General features: G+C 42.6%; 1 protein-coding gene across 1 annotated transcript; it reads left to right on the top strand.

Moving 5' to 3' along the window:
* Window positions 1-708: 708 nt before the first annotated feature.
* DDX25 (DEAD-box helicase 25) lies at window positions 709-19,202 on the top strand. Its single transcript, XM_010353003.2, has 12 exons — window positions 709-838; window positions 1,470-1,536; window positions 1,808-1,852; window positions 2,329-2,464; window positions 4,180-4,272; window positions 4,385-4,487; window positions 6,346-6,460; window positions 7,311-7,488; window positions 13,035-13,272; window positions 14,651-14,813; window positions 17,300-17,488; window positions 18,914-19,202. The coding sequence occupies exons 1-12, from the start codon at window positions 776-778 to the stop codon at window positions 18,973-18,975; spliced, it is 1,452 nt and encodes a 483-aa protein (XP_010351305.2). The 5' UTR covers window positions 709-775; the 3' UTR covers window positions 18,976-19,202.
* Window positions 19,203-19,701: the final 499 nt, after the last annotated feature.

Here is a 19,701-nt window from a genome sequence, read left to right as displayed (position 1 = left end):
TTGTATTTTCGCCCCCCAATTCCAGAAATGCTGATCAAAATCTCAAAATTACAATTAGAAAACTGGGGGTCGGGGGGGAGGTGGAATTTGGTTCTTTCGTCCAAATTGAGCAGTCGTTAAATCATTAGTACCAGGGATCCAGGGATCTACCCGTATTATGCAAACGCATGTAGGACGTAGAGGTTATACCGAGAGGAAATGTTTTTAACAAGAGACCACATTTCAAATAAAAGTTTTAAAAAGCCTATGTGAAACATCACAGGTATCTAGGGCAGGAACAGCAGTTAGAGCTTGAACAGCTCTGCTTCCTTTCCGCAACTGTGCCCCCGAGGTCATTCGTCATATCAAATTCATCAGATTTTGTCTCCACTTTTCTAAGCAATTCGCTAACCTTTCTGACATCTTGTGATGCGGTGGCGGAAATTTCCAGGAAAACGGGCACGGGGCGTAAAGCGCGGCGGGGAGTCAGGGGAGCTCCCGCCTGGAGGGCTGTGTGCGCGGCTGGCAGCCGGGCGGAAGCGGGAACGGAGGCTGTCCCCTCCGCCCCCGGGTCCACTCCCTTTCGTCCCGCTCTCTGCCCTCCGCCCCGCGCCCCGCTCTCTGCCCTCCGCCCCGCGCCCCACCCCGCCCTCCAGCGCCTGCGCGCCGCACCGCGGTGGTCGCGGGCGCGGACGCGTGCCCCCCTGAGGAAGCCCATTGGCCAGCGGATAGGGCCAGCACCGCCTCGCGCCTGTGGTGGAAGCACGTGCTGGGGGCGGGAGCAGCGATCGCAGCCATGGCGTCGTTACTGTGGGGAGGCGACGCAGGGGCGGCGGAGAGCGAGCGGCTGAACTGCCACGTAACCGCCACCGAGTCGGGGGGTGCACAGCCGCGGGGGTGGAGCTCCCACTCGCAGAGGGAGATCGGCCGGGAGGGGAGGGAGAGCCCGCGAGCGTTCGAAGCGGGGCGTCAGATGCTGGAGGGGAGATGCGGGAAGGGTTTGGAAGAGGGCCACAGAGGGAGACCCCGTCCCCACCCCCGCGAGAGGCAAGACCTTTGGTTAGAAAGGGCAAAAATGACTACCTCTGGAAATCCAGCGTGGGAACGCAGCTCTGATAGTCCTAGCTGGACCCCGAGTTTTCTACTCTGCCTGTTTGCTCATTAAGCCTCGGCTTGCTTCCATCCATTTGCCAGCGCACTTCCTAGCCCTCCTCCCCTTGTTGGTGCCGTGAGCCCAAGTACTGCCCAACTGTAAACTAGAGGCCTAGGAAAGAGAAACTTCATGTACAGGGAATACAGAAAATCTCCAATTTTAGGATGATTCATACAGGAAACCTAACTTCGAAAGCAATCTGCTGCTACCTAATATTGCAAAGGAAACAATACCCGGGTGTCCTTCCCTGAATCCCTCCCAGCCCCTGTGGTAGGGAAGCACTGGGCTGCTTAGGGCTTGCATCCTAATATTGGTTGAAATTTGTGTCTCTCAATAGTTTTCAAACCTCAACCACCCCCTGAAGAACCTTCGGGGTGTCAAGAGTACTACAGTCCGAAACATAGGTGAGTGCTGTTAGGGCAAAGCAGAGCAACCTCAGTGATTAAAAAGCATTGCTTTGCTTTCATCCCGTCCCTGCCAAGTGAGATACGACGAGTTCTTCAGTGTGACATGCAACACTCTCCATTACCTTCCCAATCATTTCGTCCACTCCTCCATGAAATGACTCTTCTTGCCAGTAGACACTGAAGAGTCAGGAAGAAAATGAATAGTATGCTTTACATTTCTGCTCAGCATTTGTCTTTACTTGTATTGTTTCTCCTCCATCCTTTCCAGATGGTTCTATTAATAACATCAAAGAAGATGATGAAGATGATGTAGGTAGGAGATGAATTCATTTGCATGTATCTACTGGCATTCTGTTTTCATTTATAACTTTAATAGTGTGAGTGAATAATATTATCTCAATTGGAAAAGGCCTGTCTTTGCTCCTGTTTTCTTATAGTGACTGTCAGGAGACACACTAAATTAGGAGGAAGGTATATTTATTTATAGGAAGTTGAAATGGAATATGCAGGGATTGGGTTCAGAATTTCCAGCTGTCAAGGATTTGGTCTCATGGAGATGGCCATAGGCTACTTTGAAGTTAGAGGATGGTGAAGTAACAGAGCATAAGAAACTGAATCCTCATAAAGAACGGATTCTCAGTGCTATATCATTCTTTCTGGAACCTTCTTTTAGAGGAAAAATGAGCGTAGGTGCGATTGCTTGGTATGCAACCGCTGAAAGAGCAAGAGCAACTTATTTGTTGTCATTCAGGACGCTTGATGTCCTCTTTTTTATTTTTGCTTTTCTAGTGGATTTGGCAGCTAATTCACTCTTAAACAAGTTAATCCGTCAGTCCTTAGTAGAATCCAGTCACCGTGTGGAAGTTTTACAGAAGGATCCCAGCTCTCCACTTTACTCAGTAAAGACATTTGAAGAGCTGCGGCTGTGAGTATTTTTACTCTTTTAATATGGGAAAAATACTGAAAAGCACAGAACAAACGAATCTGCTTATAATAAAAACCATCAGGATCTCCTCTTTGTTTTCTGATACTGAATATTTTGTTTTTGTTTTTTGAGACAGAGTCTCACTCTGTCGCCCAGGCTGGAGTGCAGTGACATGATCTCGGCTCACTGCACCTCCGCCTGACAGGTTCAAACGATTCTCCTGCCTCAGCCTCCCGAGTAGCCGGGACTACAGGCATGCACCACCATGCCTGGTTAATTTTTGTTTTAATATTCAGTATTAAAGTGAGATTTGTACATTTCTATGCAATCAAAATATAGCTCAGACCGGGTGCAGTGGCTTATGCCTAAAATCCCAACACTTGGGAGGCTGAGGAGGGCGGATCACCCGAGGGTCAGGAGCTTGAGACCAGCCTGGCTGACATGTAGAAACCCTGTGTCTACTAAAAATACAAAAATTAGCCGAGCATGGTGGCGCGCACCTGTAATCCCAGCTAGGCAGGAAGCTGAAGCAGGAGAATCGCTTGAACCCAGGAGGCTGAGGTTGCAGCAAGCCGAGATCACACCATTGCACTCCAGCCTGGGTGACAGAGCGAGACACCGTCTCAAAAAAAAAAAAAAAAAAAAAAAAAAAAAGAAGAAGAAGAAGAAGAAAGGATGTTCTAAAGAAGAACATTAGGATACCCAAGTTGCCTGGTGAATTGAGAACATTTTTGATAGTAAGATATTTTCATCCTGGGATAGATAGCTAAGCTAAGCACTGCCAGATTGCCCCTCTCCGTATCAGAACCCAGATTCTAATGACCCAGACATCCTACTTCACCCACTGTAGATAAGTTATAAGCTTTTACTTTCCTGATTATATTTTGTTTCAAATGGTATTAAACTGAATAACTTTCACAAATGGGTTTGCATTCCTTAGGGATTTATCATTTGACGCTAAAAAATGTATTTTAACAGAAAGAAAAGCGCTGAAACCTACTTATGTAAAGGGTAAAAATCCAAAATCCTAGTTCCCAGAAGTTTTCTAAGTGGTAGAAAGCCTACCCATGATTTAAGGCGGGCTGCCAGCCCTCTACCAATTAAGCACACACAAATGTGCATGTCATTAAAAGTTGAAGTGTTCTAGTCCATTTGATTTATCGTCATTTTGTCATTTTTCTTAAGACCCTCAGGAAAGCTGCATTTTGAAACATTGCCTCAGAAGGATAAAGTAATATTGTGTCTTCTACTCCTAGAAAGAACTAATCTAAGAATCACCTAAATAAAAATTTGTCTTTTCTGAAAATTACTGTCAAAAATATCAATATCATTCGTGAAAAGGAACTAAACAGTAAATGTCACTTAGTTTTCTGCTTAGGCAGAAAATATAACTCTCTCGGCAAATGGATATATTCTTTTCATCCAATGAGTTTTTCCTCTTTTGCTTCATTCAGCAGAAGGTTTGGCTTAAGGTCTTTACCACTGTCCTTCGCCTAGACTTATGGCATAGCTTATTATTTTAGTGGTCCAGCTCTACAGGTGTGATTGTTTTTGTTTGGAAGTTGAGGTATGAATGATCTATCTCCAAATACTAGTTTTAAAGCTCAGCGGCAAAGTGACTTAATTTAGAAATGCACCTTTCAGGTATGTATTTCTGATGCTACTGACCAACTATAAGCTGTGTTTGATTTTTTTTTTTTTTTTTTTTTTGACAGAAAGGAAGAGTTACTAAAAGGAATCTATGCAATGGGATTTAATAGGCCATCCAAAATCCAAGAGATGGCTCTCCCTATGATGCTGGCACATCCGTGAGTTTCCAGGGTAGTGGTATTCTAACTTGGTTATGTTTAGTTTCTTATTTTCAGTTTATGTCCACTCTCTTGTATTCAGTTTAGCCCAGTGGTCTTCTGTTTTCTGCAGACCCCAAAACCTCATAGCACAGAGCCAGTCTGGAACAGGAAAGACCGCGGCATTTGTGTTGGCAATGTTAAGCAGAGTTAATGCCTTGGAATTGTTCCCACAGGTAAGGCAAGGCTGAGGGAACACTGGGAATGCTTGCACTACCAGTGCTAATTTAGTAATAGGTGATATTCCTGTGCAATAATATGGTTACTACGGTGATAAAATATTTAGAAAAGACATGTTTTTTATAAAATCATAGAGCATCGGGCAGCAGTATGGGACAGTGATGGAGAGGACAGGCTTTATCGTCTTGAGTAGTTTGAATCCAACCTCCCACTTACTAACTAAATGTCTTAGGCAAGTTAATAAATCTCAGTCTGTTAATCCTTATCTGTAAAGGAATGTATCATAGTTGATCTGTTCACCCTTAAATCCTAATACCTAGCACAGCGCCTAGCTTGTAGAAACCACTCATTAAACATTGAATAAAGTCATCATGTGGATTTAATGAAGTAATTTACATTTTTAGCACAGTGCCTGGCATAAGTTAAGCATGCAATAATTACAGCCATCTAGCTGCAGGACCAGAAGGTCATGTAGTCCACCTCACTTTAGCAGAGGAGGACGCTGATGCTTGGAGAGGGAAGTGTCTTTTTTGAGGTCCCCAGAGAGTGGCTGAGTCAAGACTGGCACTGGTACCCGGTGTACCATTCTCCTAGTGTAGTTTCCTCTCATGAAAAGTATCTGGTCGTCTCTCCCTATTTGCTTGACAAGCTGAGTACCCATATGCATTAAGTGCTGTGGGGACACCAAGGCGCTGTCAGTTAGCTTCCACTCTGATCAGCCAGGTCAGCTATAGGTAAGGCAGAGGAAATCTTACGCATTTAGACAAGTTCAGTGAAATTTATGCTTAGGGTTTGATATTATCAATAAAAATCATGTAGGATAAGTTATGCCTGAGCACATTTTGAAAAATGTGTGTGAAAGGTATTTTTAGCACTTTGGCTATGTTTCCCTCTCACAGATTCCTAATTGACCCATGTAAGTGCATTAGATATCACAGGTTTTTTCCATCAGCATCTTTATTCATCAGCAACCATCATTTTTATGAAGTATGGAATAACAGAGTTTGGGGGAATATTCTGCCCATTATATATTATATTATGTTATATATATCGTATCATGTGTTATAAAGATATAGATAATATAAACAGATTGGATCAAGCAAGGAGTGTTCCCGAAATAGGCAGTCTTTTTTTTTTTTTCTTTTTTTTTTTTTTTTTTTTGACATGGAGTCTCACTCTGTTACCCAGGCTGGAGTGCGGTGGTACAATCTTGGCTCACTGCAACCTCTGCCTCCTGGGTTCAAGTGATTCTCCTACCTCAGCCTCCCAAGTAGCTGGGATTACAGGCACCCGCCATCACACCTGGCTAATTTTGTTGTATTTTCAGTAGAGATGGGGTTTTGCCGTTTTGGCCAGGCTAGTCTCGAACTCCTGACTTCAGGATCCGCCCACCTCAGCCTCCCAAAGTGCTGGGATTACAGGTGTGAGCCACTGCGCTCAGCCTCAAAAATAGACAGACTTTTAATAGCAAATGAGAGCTATGGGATAGAACTCAAACTGTAATTTGCCTTGCATTCATTGATTCCCAGCTTCCCTACATCTCACTCTTCCCCCTCCTATGCCTCCCCCACCCCAAAAAGGGTGACTAGTAACTTGTGATTCTATATAACCATTTAGAGAGGAATATGTAAAAGGTAGCTGTTTCTCCATTCCTCAGCCCCTTCCTCTTCTCATACTCAACGTTCACCTCAATTCTGTCAACTATTAAACTGTATCCAATTAAAAATATTTCATTCAACGAAAACCTTCAATTTCCTTTCTGTGTCTCTCCCTGTACAAATTTTTCTTGTAGTTGACATTTGAAAGATGCTTTTAAGAACCTTTCTCCTCCCTTCTTCTCTCTCTATCCCACAGTGCCTCTGCCTAGCTCCTACTTATGAACTGGCTCTGCAAACTGGCCGTGTGGTTGAGCAGATGGGAAAATTCTGTGTGGATGTTCAAGTGATGTATGCCATTCGAGGGAATCGAAGTATGTACCAGTAAGCCAGTCCTGGCTGATTTTTCAAATCCTGGCTTCACCGCTAATAAGCATTTTATATAACTTCTTGGCATTCTCATCTCTGAATGGGGGAAATAATAGCACTCATGTCGTAGAGTTGTTATCAGAATTGAGATAATGTTGGTAAAGCATTGTACATGATGCCTGTCACGTAGTAAGGACCCACTAAATGTTAGCCACATCATTCCCACATCCTGCAAGAGGATGCCTTTGTATAGTCCTTACTTTAAGACTTGGTGGTTTTGTGCAGGACAGCTTTTATTTTGGGATTTTTCATTAAACTATTATAAGCTTATCATAGGGAAAAAAGCTTTAAAAGGCAAAAAGATGAAAAGATAGAAGTGAAAATTGTTCTTCATTGCCCTCCAAAAACGTAATCCCAAAGATCACATAGTAAACAGGCAAGCCTTTGTTTTTTGCTTTTTTTTTTTTGAGCTCATACAAGCACATACAAATGCCCATATTTATATTTGTTTTCATTGAGCGTTTACAAAAATGGGAGCACTTTTTTTCATACTGTTTGTTCCTTTGACTAGCTGCCCAATATTTCATGATGTATTTAATGTAACCTATTGATGGACATTTTGGTTGTTTTCTGTTTGGGGAAGTGCCATTTTTCACAGTTAAAGTTAAGATAAAGTCAGAAATTTATCCTAAAAATTCTGCAGAATCAAAAACCACAGTGACCCTCAGGGTTTCCACTTGGAAAATTATTGCAAACTGTGTTTTTGCTTATGAGCTTTATGTTGCACTGCCCTGAACTGTGACCTGTTGGAGTTGTTTGCATCTGAAGGAGTGCTTAAAACCCTTTTCTCCCCAGTTCCCAGAGGCACCGACATCACTAAACAGATTATAATTGGCACTCCTGGGACTGTCCTAGATTGGTGTTTTAAACTAAAATTGATTGATTTGACTAAGATTCGTGTGTTTGTCCTGGATGAAGCAGATGTGATGATTGACACTCAAGGATTCTCAGATCATAGTATTCGTATTCAAAGGTAATCTTCAGAGTCCTCCTCTCTTCCTCAGCCTTCTGTCCAGACGGGGAATTTCATTTGTTTACTCCTCCACATTATCTCTTTATTGCTTAACTCCTCACCACCTTCACCTCTAAAATAAATTTGGGTTTTTACATTATTTTCACCAGTTCAAGAGTCCCTCAGACTGCTATAGTTTTCCAGCTTCATCAGTTTGCAATCTTGCCTGAGTGCTTTACTTTTGCAACACAGCTTACAGATGGACTCTATTAATATATAGTGCATCTGCACCAAATTTGCCAACATGTTCTATATTTTGGCCAGAATTCTGCAGAGGATCTGTTAAAGCCTGGTGAGAATACAATGGATAATTGAGATAGAGTAGAGGACACAGTAATGTGGGATCAGGAGGCTGGTAATCTAGTCCTGACTTTCCCTCTTAATTTATAAAAAGCCGTGTCGTTTTCCTAGGCCTCTCTATCAGGACCACCTGAGAGATTTAAAACTACAGATTACCGGACCCAGCCTCAGACTTACTGAATGAGAGTTTCTGTAAGTGGGATTTAGGAATCTGTGTCGCGTATTTTTTAATGAAGTATTACATACTCAATGTTAAATTCAATTAGTATTGAAAGACTTGTAATGAAAAACAGTAACCCCTTGCTCCAACCTGAAGAGAATACTTCTTTTCTGATATTAACCTTCATACCTTTAAATAATATTTTCATACTGCTGTTTCCTGATGTATAGTCATTGTCAACTAATTTCCCATTATAGGAAGTGGGAATTGAGGTCTTTGAAAACACCACCCATTCTACCTTTCCTATCCCCCCATCACCTCTCTGTAATTATGCCATGAATTAGGTCACATTAACTGTCAGTATTGATATCATGTGACAGTGTAAGGATTGTTCACTGCTGAGCCAAACAGCATATTATTATAATTACAGTTGCCCCTCTGTATCCACAAGGGATTGGTTCCTGGACCCCCTGCACATACCAAAATCTGTGGATGTTCAAGTCCCTGACGTAAAATGTTACAGTATTTGCATATAACTTATCCTCTTGTGTACTTTAAATCATTTCTAGATTATTTATAATGACAAGAAAAAAGTCTGTATACATTCAGTACGAGCACAATTTTTTTCCAAATATTTTTGATCCACAGTTGTTTGAATCCACAGATGTAGAGCCCGCAGATACAGATACAACTAATATAAAGGGCTGCTTTTCTTGTAAAGCTTTTTCTTCTAGAAGTAATCATTGCTTTTACTTTTTTTTTCGTTTAGTTAGTATCATTGTGTAAGGATCTTTAATTTTCCCTTAGCTATTCTGTCGTATGTGTCATATGTCTGTGATATCTCCAAATAGTAAAATAAAATTTAAAAATCCATCCATTTCTCGGCTGGGCACAGTGGCTCACACCTGTAATCCCAACACTTTGGGAGGCCGAGGCAGGTGGATCACAAGGCTAGGAGATGGAGACCATCCTGGCTAACACGGTGAAACCCCGTCTCTACTAAAAATACAAAAAAATTAGCTGGGCATGGTGGCGGGCGCCTGTAGTCCCAGCTCCTCAGGAGGCTGAGGCAGGAGAATGGCGTGAACCCAGGAGGCGGAGCTTGCACTAAACGGAGATCGCGCCACTGCACTCCAGCCTGGGCGACAGAGGGAGACTCCATATCAAACAACAACAACAAAAGAAAATCCATCCATTTCTCTTTTTTCCTGCCGACATTCCAAGCTCCCTCTCTCCAGCTTCAGTCTGGTGGATCTGCTATACAGCTGTCATCATGGGGTCTTTCCTTTGCTCTCTCCTATATCTTGGGTCGTTTCTTTTGGAGTACTTCCTCAGTATGCTGGAGTATATTTTCTAGTGCCTTCCTGAAAAATAATGTAAAAGAGATTTATTTTTCAGCTCTTACATGTCTGAAAATGTCCTTATTATACCGGTAAATTTGATCTTTTGGCTAATAGTTTGCCTAGATAGGAATCCTATGTCATTCTCTCTCTAAATTCAGAGGAATGTTCAACACAGAAAAGTTTTTAAAAATAATTATAATATATAATTAATATCCTCAGCTTCTACTGTTGTTACTGAAAAGTTTAATGTCACCCTGATCTCCAAGCTTTTATTTATGACCTTTTTTTTTTTTCTCTCTCTCACTAGAAGCATTTGCGGTCTTCTTTCTTTATGGTATTCTGAAAGTTTTCAATATCATACTTTGGTTCAGGTCTTTTTCCATTCATCATACTAGACACATACTGCACCCTTTCATTCTCAAAACCTGGGCCTGCCAGTTCTGGGAACATTTCTTAAGTCATCTCTTTCCCTAGAGTGACCAACTTTTTAGAGAGCCCATCTGGGACACAATCATAACAATCCAAAAAAATAACGATATAAAATAGAAGAAATAATCATACACAGGGCTATTATTTTGTTGTTTGTTTCCTTCCATTTGTCATTAAAATAACACAGTCATTGAGCATTCTGTGTCTGTCTCAATCACACTAGTGGTATTCTCTGATTTTTTCATATAGCTTCCTGTTCTTGCGTTACACATGCAGTATCTTCCATTGTCTCTCTGAGAACATTAATTCTAGTATTTTAAATTTTTTTTCTGTTTTAACGTTGTCTCTGAATTATCCAGGTTTCCTTTTTCTTTCCTATAGCCTCTTTCACAGCAGAATGTTCCTCTTCATATGCGGTGACACTTAGATGTCTTTCACGATCTAGGGTGAGAAGCTAAAATTCCAGTGGACAGCTCTGTGTGCATGGCTGGGGCTGTAACTTGGGAAGCCCACTGTGTGTTAATTGTCATCTGGAGGTCTTTAGGACTATGTAATGTCTTTGTTCTCTTATCTGGGGGATAGACCCTTGGTTGCTGACATTCTGGGAGCAAGGCGGGGGAACAGGCTGAGAGGGCCGTCCTATTTAATTTACATATTTTCACTTGATCTTCTCTTTTCAGCCATATGTTTTGCCCCCACTTTCTACTAAGGCTTGTATCCCCAAATCTGGAATTTCTGCACAGAATAAACATCTAATCTCCTACTTCCACAGGCCTATCTACCTAAAGTAGAGGGATCCACCTGCCCCTTATACATGTTTTCTGCCTCAGCCTTCCTATTTAAAATAATTTTGAGCAGAGATCAAAGGAGGTTCCCTCCTTGTCATCCTCTTACCAATAAGTTGGTTTGTTTTATATAACAGCAAATGAAAAATTCAAAACTCCAGGAAATATTTAGTAGTGGAAAAGGGCTTTCTTTGTTTCTTTTTTTCTTCTTTTTTTTTTTTTGAGACGGAGTCTCACTCTGATGCCCAGGCTGGAGTGCAGTGGCACCACCTTGGCTCACCGAAACCTTTGCCTCGCAGGTTCAAGCAATTCTCCTGCCTTAGCCTCAAGAGTAGCTGTAGCTGGGATTACAGGCACGTGCCACCACACCCAGCTAATTTTTGTACTTTTAGTAAAGATGGGGTTTCTCCATGTTGGCCAGTTTGTTTATGACCCAAAAAAAGGTAATAAACAAAAGCCTGGAGATCAGGATGACATTAAGTTCAAGGCCAGGTCTCGAGTTCCTGACCTCAAGTGATCCACCCACCTCAGCCTCCCAAAGTGCTGGGATTACAGGTGTGAGCCACCATGCCTGGCCCCAAAAAGGGCTTTCTAAGAAAGTCTCCTTTATTTTATACTCAAGAGAATATTAAGTAATAATTAGATACAGCATTTATGTTGGTTGATCAGCCCTCCATTGTTATAGTCTTCCTTCCTTTTGCTTAAAACAAGTTACACCAGTGATGTCCAACAGAAACTTAATGCAAACCACATGTATAATTTTAAATTTTCTAATAGCCACATCCAAAAAGAAAGGCGTGAAATTAATAAATATATATATTATTTAACCTATTGCACCAAAATATCCTTTCAACAAGTAATCTATATAAAAATTATTAATGAGATATTTTACATTCTTTTTTCATACTAAGTCTTCATCCAGTGTGTTCTACAGAATATCCCATGATTTTCTTGTGTTATATAATTTGTATACATTTTTTCTTTGTGAATAACAATCCAAACTCTTAAACTTTCACTAAGCTTCAAACTAGACTACTTCTCCACAATATTTATCCCAGTAACATGGCCCAAGCCTTAGGATATAAATCCTTGTGCAATCTTTCTCCAGATGCACGATTGTGACCCAGCAGGTGGCCAAGAGGCCCTAGCATGTGGAATGCAGAGATTTCCTCATGTTTTCTAATATACGCCCTGTTGTCAGTTCTTTCCCCCTGATTCTCTGGTTCCTGGAGCTCACAGATCCTAGACCTCTCAGTGGTCCTGAGGGAACAGTTAGCTGCGTCTTCATCAACATTCTGTTCTGCAGTGCTCATGGTATAGCTTCATCCACTTTCTAATTTACCACCCCTTCCATCTTCCAAAAATGTATTTAGATAACCTATCCAACCAGTTTCTCTTCTCCCATTCTCCATGTTTTTCGTGGATTCTTTTTATCTCTTTATGATCACATTAGTGGGATGTGAGCAGCTGAGACGATAACACAGGTAGATAGTCTCACATAATTGACCAGAGGTCTATCGGATTGTTATTTGATGATCGAGACCCTAGGCTTAAAATTGAGTTAGAGAATCACTGGACTATATGGTCTCTTTCACTCCCTTTTAGCACTAACAGTTTATTCTTCAAAGTGCTCCGTCTCCCTCTCAAAAGAGCTGATTTCCTTCAGGTCTCTCTCGTTTATTTTGTTTTAAAATGTTAACTTTTTATTGATGTATGAAGTATATACAGAGAAATACATGATAAGTGTACCACTGAGTGATTTATCACAAGAAGTCATGCTCTTATAACAGCAGCCCAGATGAAGGAATACAATTTTACCAGCACCCTAGAATTTCCTTAATAACCCCTTTCTGCTCACTGGTCCCTCTCTTTACCCAAGTAAAGATTAGCCTCTATCCTAACTGCCAACTCCACAAATTGATTTCACCTGTTCTTTAACTTTATGTGCATCAGCCCTGTATTCATTCTGTGTTCAGAATGGGTACATTTTAGTCACTGTATTTTCCCCTGTTGCTCCCCTTTAATTTGTATCTAGTTCTTCCCATTCTGAATCAAGTTAGTTGTGGCTGTTCTTTCCCTCCCAAGATGTATAATATATAATGCCTGCTGTCAAATAACTGGCTCTGTTTCTTCGTCTCCATTTACCTTTGTGTGAGATTATAATTATAAAGAGCATCTAGTCTACCCCTCTTGTAACTGCGTGAGTCTGTCTCTCCTAAAGAGGAAATTGGCATGAGAAACCTCAGACCCTCCAGAATATATACCTAAACTTTGCCCTAAGCTCCACATTCTGTTTATATGCTTTTCTAAATTCTTGGTGGCAAGGAGGGGCAGGACCTTGGCTATCTGCCTGGAGATACAGCTGGTCGTTGCAGGCAGCACCTCACGTGGAACAGGGGTGTGTGCAGCGGCTGATGGCAGTGGCATGAAGTGCTTGAAGAAGAGTGACGGGATGGCAGCTGGGTGACAGCCTTCTCTCCTCTGTCACAGAGCTCTACCCTCCGAATGCCAAATGCTCCTCTTTTCAGCAACCTTTGAGGACTCCGTGTGGCACTTTGCTGAACGAATCATCCCTGACCCTAATGTTATCAAGTTACGCAAAGAGGAGCTTACCCTGAACAACATCCGGCAATATTACGTGTTGTGTGAGCACAGGAAAGACAAATACCAAGCTCTGTGCAACATTTATGGCAGCATCACTATTGGCCAGGCCATCATCTTCTGCCAGGTACACTCTGTGGGTGTGTCTTCATCGTGCCCAGATATGCCTACAGGCAGAGGTGGGGGACGATAATAAGTGCCCTATAGCCAGGCACCATGTTCAGCACTTCTTGTGTGTCTCCAGTTTAATCTTCAGAACAGCTCTAAATAGAAATTACCTGTATTTTATGGGTGAAACGTAAAAAGGTTAATGGACTAGGATCTTCAAAGTGATGTTAAACACAGGGCCTTCTTTCAGAGGGACTGCTTCTGACACTTCCCCATTTCAGTTTATGTTTATTGTACCTTGTACAGACACCCTTTATCAGGTGAAGGATGTTATTCATCATTAACAGCACCCCATTTTTAGGTTTGCTTTTTGCTTTCTGACATTCTCATGTTTGTGTGTTTTATTTTCTCACTACCCCGTAAACACCCTAAGCTTCATGAGAGCAGGGTCTCCTCTCTCTCATTCACTCCCATATCCACTGCGCTAGGCCAGCACCTGTCTGGCACGTGGACAGCACCAAAAACATATTTGTAGAATAAAAGAAAGCTCTGCCACTGGCTAACCATGCAACCTTAGGCAAGTTACATAACATTTTTAAGCTTTGAGAGTTTTGTCTGTTTGCATTTTATTTATTTATTTATTTATTTATTTATTTATTTATTTATGATGGAGTCTCACTCTGCTGCCCAGGCTGGAGTGCGATGGCGCGATCTCAGCTCACTGCAATCTTCGCCCTCTGGGTTCAAGCGATTCTCCTGCCTCAACTTCCCGAATAGCTGAGCTTACAGGTGCCTGCCACCACACCTGGCTAATTTTTGTATTTTTTGTAGTGTAGACGGGGTTTCACCATGCTAGGCCAGGCTGGTCTCGAACTTCCGACCTCGGGTGATCCACCCGCCTCGGCCTCCCAAAGTGCTGGGATTACAGGTGTGAGCCACTGCACCTGGCCTGTTTTTAATTTTTTAAATGAAACTAGGTTGCTACTTCATTAATTTGTTGTGAAAACACATGACCCTCACAGTAATGCACGTAAAGATTTCAGCCAGATGTCTGGCACATGGGAAACAAGCACTCTTAGAGTGTCTGTTGTTGCCATTGTTACATGATATCATTTTGTCATCATAGCACATGTGAGGTAGGTGTAGCACATTTATCTCTGTTTCGTGGGTGAGAAAGCCAGAGGTCTGACTGGTGGAGAGAATGTGAGCCTTAGAAGCACAGACGGAGGGAGGATGCCATGCCACATTTTAAGGCCCTCGAGGACTGAGGGAGAGGTGAAACTAAACTCCTCTGCAACCCTCTCCTACCCCCGCCCTGCATGCAAGGTGTCACAAGCACAGCTAGGCTGCTCTGCTTAATCTTGGGGTGCTGTGGTGGGTTTTGCTTTTTTACATAGACTCGTCGAAACGCTAAGTGGTTGACCGTGGAGATGATACAGGATGGCCACCAGGTGTCTTTGTTGAGCGGGGAACTGACCGTGGAGCAGCGAGCTTCCATCATTCAGAGGTTTCGGGATGGGAAAGAGAAGGTTCTCATAACAACCAATGTTTGCGCCCGAGGTGTGTGTTTTGAGTCAGGTCTTGAGTTCTAACTTGCATATGACAAAATGCATTCTTTTTAAGTGTACAGTTTTGTGAGTTTCGACAAACATGCAATCATGCAGCTATCACTGTCATCAAAATATAGAGCATCTCCATCTCCCCAGTTTCCTCACACTCCTTTCAGCCAGTCTCCCTTCCCATCCCATGGCCCCTGGCAACTACTGATCAGATTTCTGTCTCCATATTTTTGGAGACACAGAATCAAATCATACTGTATATAGCGTTTGTGTAACTTCTTCCACCTGACATAATGCTCATAATAATACTAATGAATTTCATTAGTAGTATTACATGCACCAGCAGTTCATTTCCTTTTAATTACTGATAGTATTCTATTGATAGTTCATCTGTTCACCAGTTGATGGACATTTGGATTGCTTTCAGTTTGGGGCTATACTTAACAAGGCAGTAATAAAAATTCATGTGTAGGTCTTTAGAGATATGCTTTCATTTCTCTTGGGTAAATATCTAGGAGTAGGATTGTTGGGTCCTGTGATAAGTATACATTTAGCTTTATAAGAAGCTGTAAAACTCTTCCAGTTGCCAGCAATTGCTAACGTCACTCTTAATTTTAACCACTCTAGTAGATGTATACTGGGATCTTATTGTGGTTTTAAGTTGCATTTCTCTGATAACTAATAATGTTGAGCATCTCTGTGGAGTTTCTGATTTTAAAAGTGTTGACTACTGGTGAAAAAAAAAATCCTTTGTTTTTTCAAGAGAAGGGCCTTCCTACATTCTTCATCCCTCCTAAATCATTGCTTGGACTCCATACTCAAACCACATTTCCTGGTTAATTCTTAGTTTAGCACACAGAACTGACAACCTGCCGTGCTAGGAGTGGATGCTGAGCTCTGCTCTTGGGAAGGGTATCCTGAAAAAAGGATGAGGTTCCTATCCCTTAGGAGCTCACAGTCTAGACTCTCACCTGTCTACACTGGTGCTATTCAGTAGAGCTTTCTGCAGTGATGGAGATGTTCTATTCTGTGCTCTTCAGTTGGTAGCCACTAGCCATATCGGCTCTTGAGCACTTGAAATGTGGTTCGTGTGATTGAGGAACTGAATTTTTCCACTAACCATATTGGCTCTTGAGCACTTGAAATGTGGCTAGTGTGATTGACAAACTGAATTTTTAATTTTATTTAATTTAAATATAGCCACATGGTGCTAACATTTACCATATTGGACAGCATAACTCTAGACCCTAGAGGAAGGAAGGCACAGAGAGCTCCAGGTCAAGGCACAGTGCAAGGAGCACAAGGATCCTGACCTGGACAGTTTGTTAATGTTGAGAAGGAAGGCACAGTGGGGAGGGGAAGTGCAGAAGTCTTCCGAGGCAGCCTTCAATCTGAAAGGTTTTGCAGGGTGGGTGTGGTGGCTCACGCCTGTAATCCCAACACTTTGGGAGGCCGAGGCGGGTGGATTGCTTAAGGTCAGGAGTTCAAGACCAGTCTGACCAACATGGTGAAACCGCGTCTCTACTAAAAATACAAAAATTAGCCAGACACAGTGATGACCACCTGTAATCCCAGCTACTCAGGAGGCTGAGATGGGAGTATCGCTTGAACCCGGGAGGCAGAGGTTGCAGTGAGCCAAGATCGTACCACTGCACTCCAACCTGGGTTACAGAGCGAGACTTCATCTCAAAAAGAAAAAAAAAAGAAGAAGAAGGAGAAGAGAAAAAGAAAAGTTTTGCAGGAAGGGTAGCAGTTCAGTTGAATGAGAATTTACGTTTGTTCAGGAAATGGCCAGACCTTGACTAGAGTGTTGTATTTGTGAGTCAAGAGAGAAAGAGATGAGACTTTAGGTGGTTTGAGGTCTTGAATTGCTTGTACTTTTCCTGTACAATTTGGGCAGTGGGTTTTGAACACAGGTGTGCTGGACATTGCTCTGGTGACCATCATAGGAGAGATGAGAGGAGTAGGGGAAGAGAGTGGTGAGAAATCAGTCTGGAAGTTGTTATAACTGCTGAGGTAAGGGCTTGAAAAGACCTGACCAGAACAGTAGCCATGAAATGGAGCAGAGCCAGAGCCCCATGATGGGTAAGCAGGTGTGAGACTACAGGGCCTGCTGGGGACTTGGTACAGCAGGAGTAGAGATGAGCGGGTGGCTCTGTGGGCTTGGTGAGGGCACCTCTCCACCACACACACACACACACACACACACACACACACACACACACACACACACACGCCTTGTGTATATTTACATTTCTGTAGCATTCTCTATGGACACTGTTATGTAGCATGCAAGCATCACAGCATGCAAGCATCACAGCATGCAAGCAAACTTCCTAACCAAAGTACCTGTCTTAATTACATAAGCCCAGGTTGGATTTCTAAATTTTCTCTGTAAATACGAATTCCCTTGGCAAACATGGTATTTGAATGGCCCGTGTCCTGAGGAAAGCATTGCAGGACCCTCTGGTGTTTTTCCTCTTCTAGGGATTGATGTGAAGCAGGTCACGATTGTTGTGAACTTTGATCTCCCTGTAAAACAAGGAGAGGAGCCAGACTATGAGACCTACCTCCACCGCATAGGGCGGACAGGGCGCTTTGGGAAGAAGGGCCTTGCTTTCAACATGATTGAAGTGGATAAGCTGCCCTTGCTCATGAAAATCCAGGACCACTTTAGTAAGTAGCACCACCCTCACAATATGACCTGTAGACCTGCCGGTCTGACAGCCATGATGTGTGCTGGAGAGCTCATGAGAGTAGTGGCAGCAGAATGCATGAACTGGAAAGCTTCTACTTCACAGGACCAGGGTTCTAATATGAGACAGATGATTAAATAGTGCTTATATGGTAATTAAAAATTACTTTGATCAAGTAGAATTAATATGAGCTCAGGCTGAGTGTGGTGGCTTACACCTGTGATCCCTGCACTTTGGGAGGCCAAGGTGGTCAGATCGCAAGGTCAGGAAATCCGGACCATCCTGGCCAACATGGTGAAACCCCATCTCTACTAAAAATACAAAAATTAGCTGGGCGTGGTCGTGGGCACCTGTGGTCCTAGCTGCTGGGGAGGCTGAGGCAGGAGAATTGCTTGAACCCGGGAGGCAAAGGTTGCAGTGAGCTAAGGTCATGCAACTGCACTCCATCCTGGCAAAAGACCTAGACTCCATCTCAGAAAAAAAAAAAAAATAGAGCTGAGATTTACATATTATAACTCATTCTGGAGTCAGAATTTCACATCTTGTGAAGGCAGAGCAGATTGTGGAGCAGATTTTCACATCTTATAAAGAAATCCCCTAAGCAAAGTAGTAACATCCTTTAAGATTCTCTTCAGTTCTCTTTTACTTATGCTTTTTCCCTCCTCTTTCCCACCCTCCCAAACGGGAAAGTCCTAAATTCTGAAGTCTGCGGCCTTTCCTCCAGCCCCCATCTAAACAAGGCAGGCTCTGATGACGGCCTGCTGGAACTCTGGACTGGCGGATTTCTCTGATGGAAACTCCAAAGGTCCCATGGCTCGAATTGTCCCGTGCCCCACAGCCCATGGATCTGGCTGGGGAGCAGGGGAGGAGGAACACCTTCCAGGACAGTGGTACTTAACCTTTGTAGAAAGCAATAAGCGCTCTCCCCAGGGAAGTGCACGTAGGCACACACAGGCCATTTGGAATATAATTTTCATAGGTTGGTAGACTGACTGTAGCACATCCACCGACCTTTCAGGGAAGTAGGTTAAGTGCCCCTGTGTTAGGCTAACTGGGGAGGACAGGGTGAGGAAGATGCGTTAAGGCCACTGTTGCTATGGTGAGCTCCTAAGGCCCTGGTCTCAGGCAGTGACTGCAGTAGAAGAGCCTCAGTCCCTCCCAGGCTCTCCTCACTTCCACTCTGGCCTTCTTTGCCCCAGCGTATCTAGATACATACATTCCATGGTTTGTGGCATTTGATGCTGTTTGAGTTAGTCTTGGTCAGTGACTTTGACACCCTTCCTTCCTTATGTTCCTATATCAGGGCTTTCTATACAAGGTATCACTGTCTTCAGAAATCTGGATGGAATGAAGTTCCAGTTAGACCCTGACGTAAGACTGGTTCTGTTCTCTTTTGTTCTTTTAGACAGCAGTATTAAACAACTCAACGCTGAAGACATGGATGAAATTGAAAAGATTGACTACTGAAGAAAGAACTTTATTGTTTGTGCAATATCCTAGTTTATGTGAGAACATCTCAGTGGGTTTTGAAGGTAGTTTTTTTATGTTGGGCTTTTTCGACATGAAACTGTCACAGATAGCAAAATAAATGTCACTGTACTTATGTTAAGACATGAGGTCTTTTTGAAACCAAATTGATGTGAAGCTTGTGATCCTTTTGAATAAAAAAAAAGCAAGATTATTTCTTATTCTAATCTTTGTACAGGTAATATTTCAATGTGGGCTACTGTGTGTTTTTGGATTTGGTTTTTACAATCTGAGCAGATCGTGCCTCTCGGGAGCATCTTACTGTGTCACGAGAGGGCGGTAGAGCTTCGCTGATTTTGGAAGCTGAGCGGGTAGGAGAAAGCCCCGTGTCTTCAGACCTCGTTCACAGGTGCCCTTTCCAGCCATTTGTGCCTTTCCGCGCTCCTCACCTTAAACTCCCCCATGCATGCACGTGCATGTTCTTAAGTGAAAGTACAGATTAAAACTTTGAAAAAGTGAAACCATTAGGAAGAAAGACTATTTTGCTTCTTTAATGTTTCAAGGGACATACGGAATTTCAGAATATGTTTCTATTTTGCTTCTTACTGTCTTCAAATTAGAGAAGATTTCTCCCTCATCATTTATTTCATGGTCTCTAAAAGTGCGGCTTTATTATGGGCGTTTCTTAAAAGCAGTCGGTGGAGGGTAAAAAAAAAAACCCACATA

Source organism: Rhinopithecus roxellana, chromosome 15, assembly GCF_007565055.1.
Source record: "Rhinopithecus roxellana isolate Shanxi Qingling chromosome 15, ASM756505v1, whole genome shotgun sequence".
Lineage (NCBI taxonomy): Eukaryota > Metazoa > Chordata > Mammalia > Primates > Cercopithecidae > Rhinopithecus > Rhinopithecus roxellana.
The sequence above is the reverse complement of the archived record's forward strand: the minus strand, read 5'-3'. Positions and strand labels throughout refer to the sequence as shown.